This window comes from Chiloscyllium punctatum, chromosome 5 (genome assembly GCF_047496795.1).
Source record: "Chiloscyllium punctatum isolate Juve2018m chromosome 5, sChiPun1.3, whole genome shotgun sequence".
NCBI classification, from domain to species: Eukaryota; Metazoa; Chordata; class Chondrichthyes; order Orectolobiformes; family Hemiscylliidae; genus Chiloscyllium; species Chiloscyllium punctatum.
This window is the reverse complement of record NC_092743.1, coordinates 123418356-123434832: the sequence shown is the minus strand read 5'-3', so window position 1 is coordinate 123434832 and position 16477 is coordinate 123418356. Positions and strand designations below refer to the sequence as shown.

General features: G+C 37.9%; 1 protein-coding gene across 1 annotated transcript in view; it reads right to left on the bottom strand.

Annotated features, from left to right (window-relative positions):
* The window catches only part of csmd3b (CUB and Sushi multiple domains 3b), a 1933688-nt gene that overhangs the window by 53399 nt on the left and 1863812 nt on the right, over positions 1–16477 (bottom strand). The window contains exons 55-57 of the mRNA XM_072571243.1: positions 15118–15303; positions 14538–14711; positions 5713–5895 (exon numbers count right to left, since the gene is read on the bottom strand). Coding sequence (XP_072427344.1) covers positions 5713–5895; positions 14538–14711; positions 15118–15303 — 543 coding nt within the window. The remainder of the gene's footprint in view (positions 1–5712; positions 5896–14537; positions 14712–15117; positions 15304–16477) is intronic.

Below are 16477 nucleotides of genomic sequence, written 5' to 3'. Positions count from 1 at the left end.
AGCAATCCAAATAATAGAAACTTCAATATGTGTGCTTAATAGAAATTATTTTATTAGATCTTGAGTACATTGAACAAACTCTTATCATGTTGCCACACAATACATACTAGAAAGGGGTATTTAGTATTAGAATGGTCTGAGATCAATTCATTCAGTTGCAGTTTTACTTCATCTAATTGGAGAAGACTGTAGGAATGGGGACCTTTCCCAAATTATGAAAGTTAGTTCCAAACAAATTATAATTAATTATGCAAAAGTGAGGACTGTAGACGCTGGAGATCAGAGTCAAGATTAGAGTGGTGCTGGAAAAGAACAGCAGCATCCAAGGAGCAGGAGAATTGATGTTTCGGGCAAAAGCCCTTCATCATAATGTCCTTTCTGAGGGTTTGATGAAACTTTCTCTACTTGATGGATAGCTTAAAATTGATGGAGCATTATTGGGTAGAAAATATGGAGAGTGTGGAACTCTCTGCCAGATTCATGGATCTGTATTCCTCCCAATAAAACTGTACACCATAATTATATCGAGCATTACATGCTTAATTATCCAGAAGACCTTTGGTGCAATGATTAGTGCTTAGTTTCACTGAATTATATCTCAAGGATGACAGCATTTTAAAGTAAAGAATTTTAATTTAGAAGTGCCACCAATAATTCTTATTAGCATGGGAATCTCATGTGACATTTATTCAGTTTATAAGGATTTTTAATAGTTTATGCATGCATACTGGAAGGCAATTTGTTTGAATCTATTTGAAAATAGACTGTTTTGACCCAGTTTCTTGTTACACAGATTCTTTGGATTGGTCGTTTGTGGTGTCAGATGATGTGATGAAACTATCCATACTGGTTAAATTTGCAGTATTAATTTCGAGATTGGGAGAGTTAGGTCTGATTGTGTTTGAACCAAAGATAAAGCTGAGAATAGGTGATTCAAATAAAATGTTGGATGAAGCTCTAGTAGCTATTCACTGGTATCTTTTATCTCTGTTCCTGCATTGTGATAGCTTCCTCCCCAACCATTAAAAAGGTTTTCCTCTTTGTATCACATTATAACAAATCTAGAGAGTCCCTCGTGGTTATGTTGCATCTTTCAATGCTATCTAAGAAGTCTCTGTTTTAAGAAGTTGATTGCTTGCAAAAAAAAAGTTGTGCGCTCAGACTTCTAAAAGATACAACAAGCTGAATTTTAAGCAATATCCTTTGTTCCTTAGTGGCCAACCAGACACCCAACTTGGTACAAGACAAAAGCTTCTAAAAATGCAAGGAAATCAGGGAGACATGAGATCGTTTAACTTATGCTATCATGTACAAACTGCATATGCATATAGGCGGAATTAGGGCATTCCAGTTAAATTTTTCACCTGTGTCTTTGTTTGGAGCATCCTGTTGTTGGGGAATGGGTCAGTGTGAACAAAATCTACTGTTCTTTCATCCTGTCTTTCAACCTTCAGAGATAAGTGATGAATTAATTTGGCTTGGAAAAGTGGGCATCCATCACTGGTATGATATGCCAATTTTTTAAAAAAGTTTATCAATTCTTACAGCTTGGAGTGATCCTAACACACATAAATTTGGGACCAAAGTTACTTTCAGAGTTATAAGTAATATAATGTGTGACCTGGCTTCAGGCTTGGAGTTAGTTGCTTCCACAAGTGACTGGGATCTGAAGCCTCCCATTGAAGCAGAAGTGACGGGAATATTACTTCTTACTTCTTGCGAGTTAAGATGTCATGCCTTCTCTTCTTGAAACTTACTCTTCTTTGCTTCATAGCTGTGCCTTCTCCCCTCCTGCTTGATGTTCTGTCACATCCACCAATCCAACCACAATTAAGATGAAACAGCACAAGAACATTGCTGGCAGTTTGTGCAAAATCCCCTGAGCAGAAGTTGTCTTTCATCGCCAAATACTTATTTGTCATGAAGTTTGCAACCACCAAAATAGCCAGTCAACCTGAATTACAAACACTAACCAGATAATGAGCTAAATGGAACTGTTAGTGCTGCCCATGGCTAAAGCAGCATGAAATGGCTGAAAGTGGTTCTCAATTGATACAACATGGCTGATGATTTTTAGCTGAAACAGAAACTTGCACAGTCTGCTGTTTCAAGCCAATCTATAAGCTAGAGTAATTAGATGCTTTTATAGTGGGAGTAAATGCAAGGTAACTAGACAAAGATAACAGGCCCCTGTGAAATGTATGCAAAAGGCTCTGTTACACAGAAACAGTCGTAGATGTTTGTTTGGAGTACTATAATGGACCTACGCACAGCACCATAATATGTGACATAGCAAAACATGGCCTGTATAGCCATGTAATGTATTCTATAACAAAGTAATATAACAAAGTGTAGCACCCTATCAAATATTAAAATAGAGTTTTAAATATTGAGCTATTATGGGATATAACAGTATTGCTATGAAAGTTCATTCTAAGGCAAATTGAAGAGACCCCTCTTATCAACAAGGGAGTGCTGTCTGGAATGTGCTTGAATAAGAGGTATTGTAAAGGCCAATGATAATTGATTAGGGGGACTGGTAAACACCATGAGTTGGCATTAAAACTGTCCATACACTGTTCACATAGGCACTCACCTGATTGGATGTGTATTACAGAATCCTTACAGTATGAAAAGAAACCATTTGGCTCATCGAGTCTGCATCGATCTTCTGAAAAGCATCCCACCCCAACCCAGACCCCTATCCTATCCCTGTAACCTTGCATTTACCATGGCTAATTTACCTAGGCTATGCATTGCGAGACACTGCGGACAATTTAGCATGGCCAATCTACCTATAGATAATCAATTAAAAATACAGTTGGTTTGTAACAGCCAAAGTTGGGCTAAAAGCAAATGTATATGTTTCCCATTGTTCAATGGAGTAGTTTCTTATGACCGATGTAAAACAATAAGTGCATTGATGCTAAAAGTGGACCTGGGTGTCAAGTGATTAATTTAGTGATTCCTGTCCAACAAAACAGGAGATCCCTTTAGATGTGTGCAGCATCCCTTGGGCCTGACATCATTTAAAATTTGTGATTATGATTTGCAATGGGTGGATCGAATGATCATAAAGTCACATTTGACAAGTGTGTTCACACAGCCATTAAAATCTACATTTGCTTATTCATTCAGCCATTCAGGTGCAGACCAAGATAACAAGAATGTGACTGACCTGTGCTGATGTTGTTGGGTACACTTTCCAGTGTATGTCAAGGAAGAAATTTGCCAACACTGATTCCAAGTGCTAATATTATTATTAACCTTGCAAAATTAGTCACTATGGGTTAAAATTCTACTTTTCGACTTATTTTCCCTTGGGGATAAAATTTCAAGGGATCATGAAACAGGCAGTAAAGGATCATCCATTGAATTATAACTTCAGGCCAACTTATTCATTTTCAACCTTGTCCACTGAAGGAAATCAAGTGGTAAAGCAAGTTGCTAGAATTTTGTCAGTAAGCAAGAAATTAAGTAACGGCTCACTAATGTCAGGAAGTATGAGCCAGGAATCTATTGTGACCCTGGGATTTCACTCAGAGAATCAATGTCAGAATCACCACTCAGAACAGACGAAAACATGACCATTTTAAAAATGAATATTAATGATACAAATATGGATAGCACCTGTCTATATGTGATTGATAATGAAAGATGTTTTGTACTAAAGTAATTGAGGCTGTTAATTCATTACACATTCAAAGGTTGCTACAGTAATGCTGAGAGCAAATATTGAAAACTGCGCTTAGCTTCTGACTTCTGCTCCATCAGGCAACATATCATCTTGATATTGTTCTGTAGAAAATGCTCAAAATGAAATGTGATGCATGCAGCAGAAGTGAAAGTGCTTGCAATGAAAACTCTGGCATAATTCAACTGGTTAGAAAAAAAACATTCAAAGTACAATCAATAGTCTGCCTAATTGCAGTTCAAATTTAAGCAGAGCACAAATTTAGTAGGAGAAGTGTTGTTTAGTGTTATATTTAATTAGGTATTAGTAATGGGTCAGAAGTAAAATTCTAGCTGCGACGGCAAAACATTATAGGTTCAAAATTCACCATGGAGACTTGAGTACATGTCAAGGTGAACACTATGATGCAGTTGGATGGCAATGCTGCACAGTTAAGGTAAGAACACAACAAATAACACCATTTGATACGTTTGTTGCTGATCTTCAGCTTCAAGTCCATTTTCTTGTCTGTTTGCCATTTCCTTTGATTCTCTGAGATACTAGAAGTCTGATTATTTTTGCCTTAATTACATTCCGAAGCACCCATAATACTCAAAGGCAAAAAATGTTAAAGATTCAAAATCCTCTTAGTCAACATATTTCTCCGCACCTTAATGCTAAACGATCAGCCTTTTAATTCTCAGTCTAGATGGTGAAACATCTCATTGTCTACCCGATCAAGCTCCTTCAGAACCTTACACATTTCACTGTGATTACCTTTCATTCTTATTTCCAAACAAAAGATCCACTTTAGTCAGTCTGCTATCAAAGAATAAAAGCTTTTCATTCTAGAGACCAAAATAAAAGCCTTTCTGCACTGTCCAATGCAAGTATGTACTTCCTTACATTAATATTCCAGGTATGGTCTCAGAACATCACAGCTGAATGGAAGTAATATTTCTTTGTTCTTATGTTCCAATTCCCTTGTAAGAAAAGCCAACATGTAAATTTCCTTCCTAATTGCTTGCAGTACTTGCATGAAGAAGGCTATCTCAGAGTATAATGGGACCTTATTCACATGGGCCAATTGGCTGAGGAGTGGCAAATGGAGTTTAATTTAGATAAATGTGAGGTGTTGCATTTTCGTAAGGCAAACCAGGGCAAGACCTATACATGTCCTGTTGCCAAACAAACAGACCTAGAGGTGCAGATGCATAGTTCCTTGAAAGAGGAGTCATAGGTGGACCAGATGGTGAAGAATGTAGTTGGCATCCTTGCCTTTTTTGTTCCGTGCTTGAATGTAGGGGTTGGGACATCATGTTTTGGCTGTACAGGACATTGGTGACGGCACTCTCAGAATATTGCATTCAATTCTGGTCTCCATGCTGTAGGAAAGATATTTTCAAACCTGAAAGGGTTGAGAAAATATTTACAAGAATGTTGCTGGAATTGAAGAGTTTGAGCTTTGATGAGGGATTGAATAGGCTGGGCCTTTCTTCCCTAAAGCATTGGAGGCTGACGAGTGACCTTATAGAGTTTTATAAAATCATGAGGGGCATGGATATGGTGAATGGCCAAGATCTTTTTCCCATGGTAGAAAAGTCTAAAACTAAGCGACAAAGGTTTAAAGTGAGAGGGAAAAGATTTAAAAGAGACCTGACGGGCAACATTTTCATGCAGAGGGTAGTGCATGTATGGAATGAGCTGCCAGAAGAGGTAGTGCAGGCAGGTATGATTATACCATTTAAAAGGCATTTGGATGGGTACATGAATAGGAAGGGTTTTGAGGGATATGGGCCAAATGCTAGCAAATGGGACTAGATCAGTTTAGGATATCTGGTCAGTGTGGACGAGTTAGACTAAAGAGTCTGTTTCTGTGCTGTATGACTCTTTGTTAATCCACTTCCCACCTGTCTTTTGGAAAGTCCAGATTGTGAAAATCTGAACTTTTGCATTTTGTTCTTCATTTCAGACAGAATGAGCTTGAAAACCTTTATTTACAAGCATTTCAAGGTAACAAAGTTACAGATTTAACCTACCCTTACACTCTGGCTGCCTCCCTGACCAGGTGCCATTGGGAAGGCAAATCCTCTCAGCAGAGCCATGCAGAATATATCCCATCAGACAAAAAAAACGCACAGTGCTCTTAATCCAGAATTCATTCTTTTCTCTCACACCATGTGCTGGAGAACCAGGGTCACCACACATTCCAACTGTATCTCCTGCAATAGAATGCAAAAGTAGGATTGTGACTTTGTTAGCTTCATTTAACAAAAAAAGATGAATTAAATGATAAGTGACATGAAAACATTATAAAGAGGATGGGAAAAAGAAGCACCACTGTAACTTTACAGTCATTGTTCATTACAAACCATTTCCAGCAGTGAATTGAATATTTCACATGTAGAAATGTACGCACATTGCTTCATACTTAATTCTCACTCATTTAACCCAAAAATATAACAACGGTTTCCCTCTCTGAGCTGAAATAGTTTTTTTTTTGCTGGTGTTCTGTTTCATTTACTCCACAAAAACACTGAACACTTGAGTGAACAAGAAGTATGACTGGGGCACTTTGTACCAATAGTGAAGCTGATCATTATTGAATAATGTCAAACAGTGCAAGCATGCAAAGCCTATCCACATCAGTGTGTTGTCTTAGTTGCTTAAAGCAAAATAGACAAATACATTTCTGCATTTCCATTCTGAACCCAGCCAAAAGTTACAGCTTTATGTTTGTAGACTGTGTGGTCTAAATCTCCTGGTCAGCAATGGAACCCCATTTTTATGACTCTGTACTATCAACATAACACTCAGCCACTCCAGATTTCATCCACCTGCATGTTAATAACTTGGAAACTAATACCTTATTACCCAGTTACCTCGCCCAGTTACCATTCTATTGCCTTGTCCATTTATCTCAACCATTCCTACCCGTTGCCTCATCCCTTATCTGTTTACCTTATTCATCACACTTTTGGCTGCATGTTCACCCCATACCTGTGTATACCCAAATTAGCAAAATGAGACATTTTGGGACATAAAAGGTTTTGTTCATCAGAGCCTGACAGCTAGTGTCATATAAAGAGAATGTGGTTTCCTCAGGGATTGTCTCTGCTGCTCCCTTTGTGGATTCCAGTGAAAGTGACTCTGAACAGGTCTGAGTAAAAAAGTATTTCTCTTACTCTGCTTTTTTTCTTTAGCTGATCGCAATGAACTCACTTCACTGGAATCCAGTTAATCTCTCCCATCCTCTAACCTATCAGAGGCTTAAACTTTTGTTCATCTTTCCCCCTACCTGCTTTCACTTGCTCCAAGTTTATTCAGTTAAAAATCACACAACATCTGGTTACAGTCCAACAGGTTTATTTGGAAGCACTAGCTTTTGGAGCGCTGCTGGACTATACCTGTTGGACTGTAACCTAGTGTTGTGTGATTTTTAACTTTGTGCAGCCCAGTCCAACACCGGCATCTCCAAATCAAAACTTATTGCATTTCTGTTTATCTTCAGTTTTGAAGAGGTCCTCGAACTGAATATTCAACTGTTATTTTCCTACCGATGCCAGAGCTGTTGACTATTGCTGGCATTTTGTTTACGTTTCACACTTCCTGCAGTCACTGTATTGGATAAAACATATTGTAAGTAGCAACATATTTACTCCATATCAATAATTTTAATATAGAAAAGTCACCTGCATTATTAGAAGTTGTATTTAGTATGGGGCAATTTCATGGTCTTATAATTTCAGCAGAGATTTGTATTTGTGGGGAGATCAGTTTGAAGATGGTGCTACAACATGGTCAGTTGTTTTGGTTTCACCTGTAGCCCTATCAGTTTGGATTTCTCCCTATTACATTCCAATCACACTGAATCCACCAGCAAACAATTATAGAAAAGGATTAATTTATTTCTAATTTTAAAAATCATCTAAATGTAAAAAAGTAAAATAATAGAACATAACTTTTGTCTTTTGTAAATAAAGCTCAAGACTATGTAAAGCTGTAAGAAATAAATTGCTGTATAGTATCAGAATTGCAACCACCATATATTAACACGAGTGTTACAAAATTATTTCCATTACTTTAACTTCACTTCTGCTTCTGTGTTTATCAAGTAATACATTTTTGGAAGTTTGACCTTTGGGGGAGATATTCCTCAACTTACACTGTCAATAAACAGATTGACTGGCCGTTCATCAGTGAGATTTAACTGTGCGCAGAAATGGCAATTCTACAGGTCATATAAAACCAACACTTCAGAGCATTAGGTGAAACATGATTCACTTTGGACAGCCTGAGACCCCTATATTAATTCAAGATTGTTTTTTGGAAAAGCAATGAAGGAACAAATTTGGGGCGATGTGGAAAGTGGAGACACACAGGAAGAGAGAAAGATGTTTAAATTGATCAACAGACCATGACAGGAAGAAATAGACTATCGGCATCTAAGAGTAAATGAATAGATAATGCTAAAGGTTACACAAGAAAGGGACAAAATGACAAAGGAGAACTGAAAGAACTGCGGATGCTGTAAATCAAAAACAAAAACAGAAGTTGTTGCAAAAGCTCAGCAAGTCTGGCACCATTTGTGAAAAGAAATCAGAGTTAACATTTCAGGTTACCAGATTTGAAATGCTAACTTTGATTTCTCTTCACAGATGATGCCAGACCTGCTGCATGCAGCACTCAAGACAAAACAGATGAACTGATATCACAACTTTAAAAAATGTGTATGATGTTGTTAACCACCACAGGTTCATAGTTGTGGGAAGGCATTGATCAGGATCTGAATATCAAAGGATCCATGATATTTAGGGAGGAAGGAAGCTAGAAAAATGGAGGGTTGGCTCTGTTAATTAACACTGGTGAAAACACAAGGCAAAATGACCACAAAAGTTTCGGAAATCAGGTTGTAGTAGTGGTTTGAATAGTGATGATAAATGATAAAGGCAAGAAATCACTTCTGGAAGTGGTGTACAAGACTGTTAACAACAACTCCATGGAAGAATTGAGTGTGCCCAGTGATCAGAGCAGTGGCCTCAATTTCTTCCAACTTAAATAAATTAATTGGATGAAGGGTCTGAAAGTACAGTTGCCAAATTTGCTGTGGACACAATAATAAGTAAGAAAATAAGTTGCGAAGAGGACATAAAGAGGATGGAAAGAGATATAGCTGGGGAAAGTAAGTAGGCAATGATTGGGGCAAGTGAAGTATACTGTAGAAAGATGTATTATCCACTTTGACAAAAAGCATTAAAATAAGCTCATTATTTAATTGCTGAGAAAATACAGAGCTCTGGGACAGAGAGGGATCTGGGCATTCTTGTGCATGAATCACAAAATAAGTAGAACTGGAAGTAAAAAAAACATAATTTCTCGTTGCCATTAGTTAAACTTCACCTAAAGAGTGGTGGTGACCTGTGGAGTTCTTTGCCACAGAAAGCAGTTGACCGGATAAAGGAAATTTTTAAAGGAATTAGCTGAAGCTCTTAGGGCTAAAGGGACCAAAGGGGAGAAAAGTAGAGAAAGCCCTGAGTTGGATGATCACCAATGATCATATTGAAATGGCAGAGCAGCTTGAAGGGTTAATGGCTTTCCCAGGTCCAATTTTCAATGTTTCTAAAATGTTAACATGCAACTACAACAAGTGATTACGAAAGCTGTCAGAACGGCTATAGTTTATTTCGGGAGAATACAAAAGGCAGCTTAGCTTCCAATACACAGTATACTGGTGCAACCACACCTGGAGTACTGTTTGCAGTCCTGGTCTCCTTAGCCAGGAAGTAAATATGTTGGTAGCATTCAGAAGTGGCTTGCCAGACACCAAATCTTGACAAAGAAGTTAAAAATCACGCAACACCAGGTTATAGTCCAACAGGTTTAATTGGAAGCACACTAGCTTTCGGAGCGACGCTCCTTCATCAGGTGATAGGTTAGCACTGCTGCCTCACAGCGCCAGAGACCTGGGTTCAATTCCCGCCTCAGGTGACTGACTGTGTGGTGTTTGCACGTTCTCCCCGTGTCTGCGTGGGTTTCCTCCGGGTTCTCTGGTTTCCTCCCACAGTCCAAAGATGTGCAGGTTAGGTGAATTGGCCATGCTAAATTGCCCGTAGTGTTAGGTAAGGGGTAGATGTAGGGGTATGGGTGGGTTGCGCTTCGGCGGGGTGGTGTGGACTTGTTGGGCCAAAGGGCCTGTTTCCACACTGTAAGTAATCTAATCTAGTGTGCTTCCAATTAAACCTGTTGGACTATACCCTGGTGTTGTGTGATTTTTTAACTTTGTACACCCCAGTCCAACACCGGCATCTCCAAATCTTGATAAAGAAGGGTTGAAGGGGCAGACAAGAAACAAACTTCTTAAATGACAGCCACGAACTTCAGCCACAAACTTCTTAAATGACAGACAAGGCAATTGGCTTGAATGGCCTTTTCACACTCATAATTTGCGTGTGTATATTGATGCTGCATTTGAACCCTCTTTAGAAAATTTCTAAATGGTCAGGTCACATTACTGAGGCTTCTTACAAAGTTAAATGCATTAGAATTCAATACTGACAATCTCTCATCAGTAAAGAAACCATTCACTCACCCACGTTTATTTATTGAATGCATGTCATTTTTAATTAAAATAGTTCATTGGACTTGAACAGACCAGAAATTAAATCAAACTCTGTTAATGCAAACAAATGAACAATAGTGGCTGTCAAAATTTCTGCTTCATTTTGGGTGGTTATGCAAACAAAGAATGTGGAATTGCCTCCCAGGCAATAAAAGGACTTTTAGATGAAAGCAAGTTGCAATCTCTCAGTAGCAACACAACAATCATGCTGGAAAAGAGGCAAGGAATGCAATTATGTTTTTTTTCCAACAAATCTTTTATAATTTGTGAAACTGAGCTGTATGCATATTGACAATTTGAATGACAGTTGCAAACAATAAAGTGCAATGCAATATCTCAAAAGCAATGACAGCAAATTCAATAATAACTTGCAAAAGGAAATTGGATGAATACCTTAAAGTGTAAATTCTAAGATGGAAAATTTGGGGATCTGAAAAGCACTTGTCTTTGGATTGCATTCACACGATCTAAACTGATCTGCTGGATAATCCATAACAATAGCCGAAAAACGTTTTTCCTTCGTCTTCTTTATGGAGAAACATAAAGCCTCTGTAATATTCTCTGGACCAGTGATGTAACTTAGATCAGGAAAACTTACTGTTCCCATTGCACCTTTGGGAAAATTACCTTGGATGGGCTGATGCAAGAAAACCAGTGTCTAGTAGTGCAAATATTTGTGTCCACATGAAGTGGGTTTATGAAATTTCTTCCCAAATAATCATGCCCCTACAGCGGCACAATACTGAAAATTAAATTAAGACATCCATAGTTTATCAATTAGATCCCCTACAGTGTGGAAACAGGCCCTTCGGCCAAACAAGTCCACACTGACCCTCCAAAGAGTAACCCACCCAGACCCTCTGACTAATGCATCTAACACTATGGGCAATTTAGCATGGCCAATCCACCTGACCTACACATCTTTGGACTGTGGGAGGAAACCAGAGCACACCGACACAGACATGGGGAGAATATACAAACTCCACACAGACAGTCACCCCAGGTCAGGATTGAACCTGGGACCCTGGTGCTGTGAGGCAGCAATGCTAACCACTGAACCACCATGCCAATGTGGTTTAACTAACTTTTGTTTTAATTCACTCATGGGACATGGATGTCACAGGCTGGGCCAGCATTTATTGTTCCATCCCTGGGCAGCTCACCACCACATTCTCAGGGTCAACAAGAGACAGTGCAATAACTGCTGGCCCAGCCAGTGTCACTCACATCCCATGAGCGAATAAAACAAGAACTACACAATAATCATCTGAATACTTGGGAAATTAAGGATCATACAGTTGATCAACCTTGTGGTATTATACACACATATACAGATATAAATATATACATTATATACACACATAACAGAGATATCTTAGATATATTTTAATTGTGCTGCAATTTTCAGAAACTTTAACTTTCTTCATCAGCAATAAGTTTCAGCAGAAATCAAAAGCTGGGTTACATGAGCTAAGGAAAAGAGGTAGGCCCTAAATTTCTTCAGTAGTCAATAGTCAAGATACTAGAAAGAAACTGGTATCCCAAATCTGGTATAAGGTAAAGTTATTGGTCATCAAACTGACATTTCTATGTACATGCTCAAATATCAAAATATAAACTAAAGCTATTAAGTAAGCTTGCCACAACCACCCATTCCTACCCCAATCTGCTACTTGCCTCTCCAACCCAGCACAATACTGACAGACACCACATTTTCCTAATACCTCATCCCATTCAGAAAATGATCAGAATATTTTGATATAGATATGGATGCAAGAATTAATGTTTCGGGTCCTGAAGGGTTTGTTCCAACTTTGAGGAAGGGTCACTCAACCCAAAGTAGTATTTCTCTCCACAGATGCTGCCAGACCTGCTGTGCTTTTCCAGCAATTTCTGTTTCTGATTTACAGCATCTGCAGGTTTTTATTCAGCATGACTGTTTCCTGGAAATTTCTAAACTGGGTACTTGTATCCTGATCTCAGATTCTGTGGCTGGATCAGTAAAGCAGGAAATATGAGGATTTTGTGGTCCAATCATTTTTGCAGGATAAGTTATTGATCAGGGCTCTAGTGGAATCCTGGTAGCTAAACACTTAATCAGAGGAAGTTTTTTTTGCATTAAGATGGTATAGAGGAAACAAAAATTGTTACACACAATACAGTTGTAAATAATAAGAAAATATGAAGACGTTTGGCCTTGCTTTTCAAAATGAAACTGAGAATATTTTTCTGAAGTTTGAAAAATTGATATAATTTGATCATGGACTTGTCGTTATTAGTAAGTCATATATAAATTTGACCAACATCCATGTAAGTCTTCACATGCATTAATATACTTTATCTAATATATAAAGTCCTGTTCTGCATTCAACAATATTACAAATCTGATTTTATTGCATAATCCACAAACCGTGCATTGATTCTAAATTGATTTAAAGCCAATACATCTGTCGACCCTTTGAATAAACTGAACAGGTACAAAACTTATTAGATTAAAAGTCCACCTGCTATGCCTTTGAAAAGAAATAAATAGATAGCTAGCCATACGGTCAAGCAAATTAAAATAATCTGTACCAAGTCCTGGAGGGTTTGTTATTCAGTTGTGCAATACTATTTCATTAAGAATACTTTACTAAGCTCTAAAACCCATTCATGGATTTATATCAATAGGAATTAGTTGTGTGAGTGTGACGGAAATTATGAGCTGCGTTTTTGACAGCTTTCTGAGCAACAAATAGAATCAAGTGTAACAAAGAAATTTTTGAATAGCTTGTCAATTTTGATAGACTTATGAACACTTGAGACGATCAACCTTTTTCAAGGTGAGTTGGAGGAACTGTGTGTTTGATTGATGTTTTGCGTGCTTTTCAAAGGAACAATTCTCTCTCCTTTGCATTTGAGTAGGCTTACATTTTGTGAGCAAGACTTCCCATTGCTATTGCAGGGCTCTTGAGTTCTGTTTAAAGCAGATATCCCTGGGTGGATATGAAGAGGGAATGGTGAGTGTACAGGTCAAATAAAAGATATCAGGAAGTGTAGAGAGGCATGGGACATATGAAGAACTATGAAGGGAGCATTGGGACATAATGAGAGTTTGTGGAGGTATATGGAGTGAGAGTAGGAAATTTAGTGTGTACGCTGGGAGCATGAAGGTGTGTAGAGTGATGGGGGCTGTGACCGTAACAGTTATCTACATAACTGGATTGGTGTCACAATGGATGAAATAAAGTGCTTCTAATTTAGCATCTTTATATATACCTGCCCACATTCCCATCATAGGTTTGCAACGGGAGGTAGTGCATCCAACTTCTTCCAACCTCTGGATAAAAGCAAATTACTGCAGATGCTAGAATCTGAAACCAAAAGAGAAAATGCTGGAAAATCTCGGCAGGTCTGGCAGCATCTGTAAGAAGAGAAACGAGCTGACATTTCAAGTCCAACCGACCCTTTGTCAAAGGGTCGAAACATCAGCTCTTTTCTCTCCTTACAGATGCTGCCAGACCTGCTGAGATTTTCCAGCATTTTCTCTTTTGGTTTCTGCCAACCTCCAGCGCCCCAGAGTAAAAATAACTACGTTGTTTAATTCTCAGGGAAACAACATCTGGAAATAATTCATTTATCAATTTCTGAACCAATTACAAAAATCTGGCCCAATCAAGAATACATTTTACTATGGTAAGCATGTAAGGAACAGGGGGTGAACTTTAAGAAATTAATATAAAGGAGAAAATTTAAATGGCAAATTGATCTGAGGTGGTAAGCCATTTAGAAATTAGCTCTGTAAAGGAATTGGCCAGCTATTGCAAAAGGACTAATGTAAATATTATCCAACCCACTACTTTCATTTTAAACAGCTAATAAGAATTTATGTACAAAGGTCTTTAAACAAAATGTGAATATTCAGAATATTTTTTTCTGAAGGACATACTTGAAGATGCTAATTCATGAAATCTTTTCCATTCTGTTCTCATCCCACATATTTTGACACAATTAAATTGAATGTTTCCTGACAGTACAACTTAAATATCTTTGTACAGCATTGCAATTTGTAGCTTCTCTGGCAGGAACAGCAATGCAATCATCTAACCTAATAACACCTTCTGCATGCTATAGAATGAATGACACCAAACAAAAACATCGTTTTCCTACTGTTTAGAGTGAACCAATGTTGAATCCATTCAAAACTGGTTGAAGGTCAATGTTGGTACTATCTCTGATTATAGATAGCATACGTATAAATTATACCGGAGCAGTGAGGCATGGAGTCACTCCAATGTCCATTCATCTGGCAGGTACGCACTGATGGGCCAATCAACAGCCTTTTGCCAACACAGGAGTAGTGAACAGTTGCCCCAAATGTGAATTTATCGCCAGACAATATTGCATTTGGAGGATCGCCAGGATGGCCACAGTCAACCACTATTTGAAAGAGAAAAACAAATCAAGACATTTGTTCCTCTGATTTACTTTGTTATACATCACAAATACAACATTTCTTCTTGTAATTTTAAGAGAGCTTACTTGCTAAAATAATCAACATTTCTGCCTAGGGACTAAAGTCTTTAATAGTAACTTCTGAATGCTAAACACGTTTGCATAATATTCATTCCTCAGCTAACTCAATAATGAAATAATTCAGCTTAACATTTCATTAATGCAGCTGACAACAATGTTATATGAATACATTCAATATGTATAATAAGTCTAGACTTCCATGATCTAAATACAATTAATAGAAATATAGAGTGAGTAACCACAGAACAGGTGTGCCATTTATTTAATTTTACCACGAGATAAAATGTGCGAAGAAATAAAGCATACATACATGTGCATTCAGGCAGTGGCTTATCCCAGTACCCATTAGACTGGCACATGAGCACAGAAGATCCAAACAAGAAATATCCAGGATTGCAGTCATAGAATACCATTGAGCCAAAGGTGAAGTTTCCATATTCAATTTTACTCTCCCGGATGGAATTTGCAGGAATCCCAGGATCAGAACAGTTTACAACTGACCAATAAAGCCAAACAAATTTAATACGAGATGAGTTAAACGTGATTTTAAAACTCCTGTTAAGTTTTGTAATTCTGTGATTTTACTTTCAAAAATACATGACAAAAAAAGCACCATCAACTAATATTTCCCAGTGAATGAGAAAGAAAGATTGGATTCAGCTATTTACAATTGCAGGTATTGTTTTACATCAAAATTAATCCATATAATACAAGGTATTTTTTGTCCAAGCGATAGTTACTAATATGCTTAGGTGCACCTGCTCAAGTGGTGCCCAATCATATCACTGATGGGGGAGGAAAAGAATTGCATCCTTGAATATCTCTGTTCATTTAGTGAGGGCTGGTAGTGAAAACTCTCACAGTTACTTCATTCCAGAAACATTATTTTACGAGCGATATTTCAGAAGATTTGTAGCTCAGGTTGATGATAAGTCTGTAAGTTTGCTCGCTCAGCCTGAAGGTTTGTTTTCAGACATTTCATCACCATACTAGGTAACATCATCAGTGAGAGTCTCCAGTAAAGCACCTGTGGCATGTCCAGCCTCTCTATTTATAAGTCTTGTTTCTTAAGGTGGGTGGTATCACTTCCAGTTCTTTTATTCAAGGGAAGGCAAATAGGATATAAATCAATATGTTTATTGATGGAGTTCTGGTTAGAATGCCATGCCTCCAAGAACTCCCGTGCGTATCTTTATTTCGCTTGTCCTATAATATGTGTGTCATCCCAGTCGTTCCTTGTCTGTATGTATAAAAACTAATGATAGTGGGTCGTGTCTTTTGGTGGCTAGTTGGTGTTCATGTATCCTGGTGGCAAGTTTCCTGCTAGTTTGTCCGATGTAGTGTTTTTTCAGTTCTTGCATGGTATCTTCTTAATGACGTTAGTTTTGCTGGTGGTATCTAATGGATTCTTTAGGTTCATTAATCACTATTTAAGTGTGTTGTAGGTTTGTGGGCTACTATGATGCCAATGGGTCTGAGTAATCTGGAAGTCATTTCTGATATGTCTTTGCTAAAAAGTAGTGTGGCTATAGATTTTGGTTGCGTTGTGTCTACTTGCTTGGGTTTATTTCTGAGGAATTGGTGGATTGTGTTTATTGGGTATGTTGCATAAATGTTGCATAGATATTTTTCTTCTGCTTTTTGTAGTTCTTGGGTGCTGCAAAACCAAC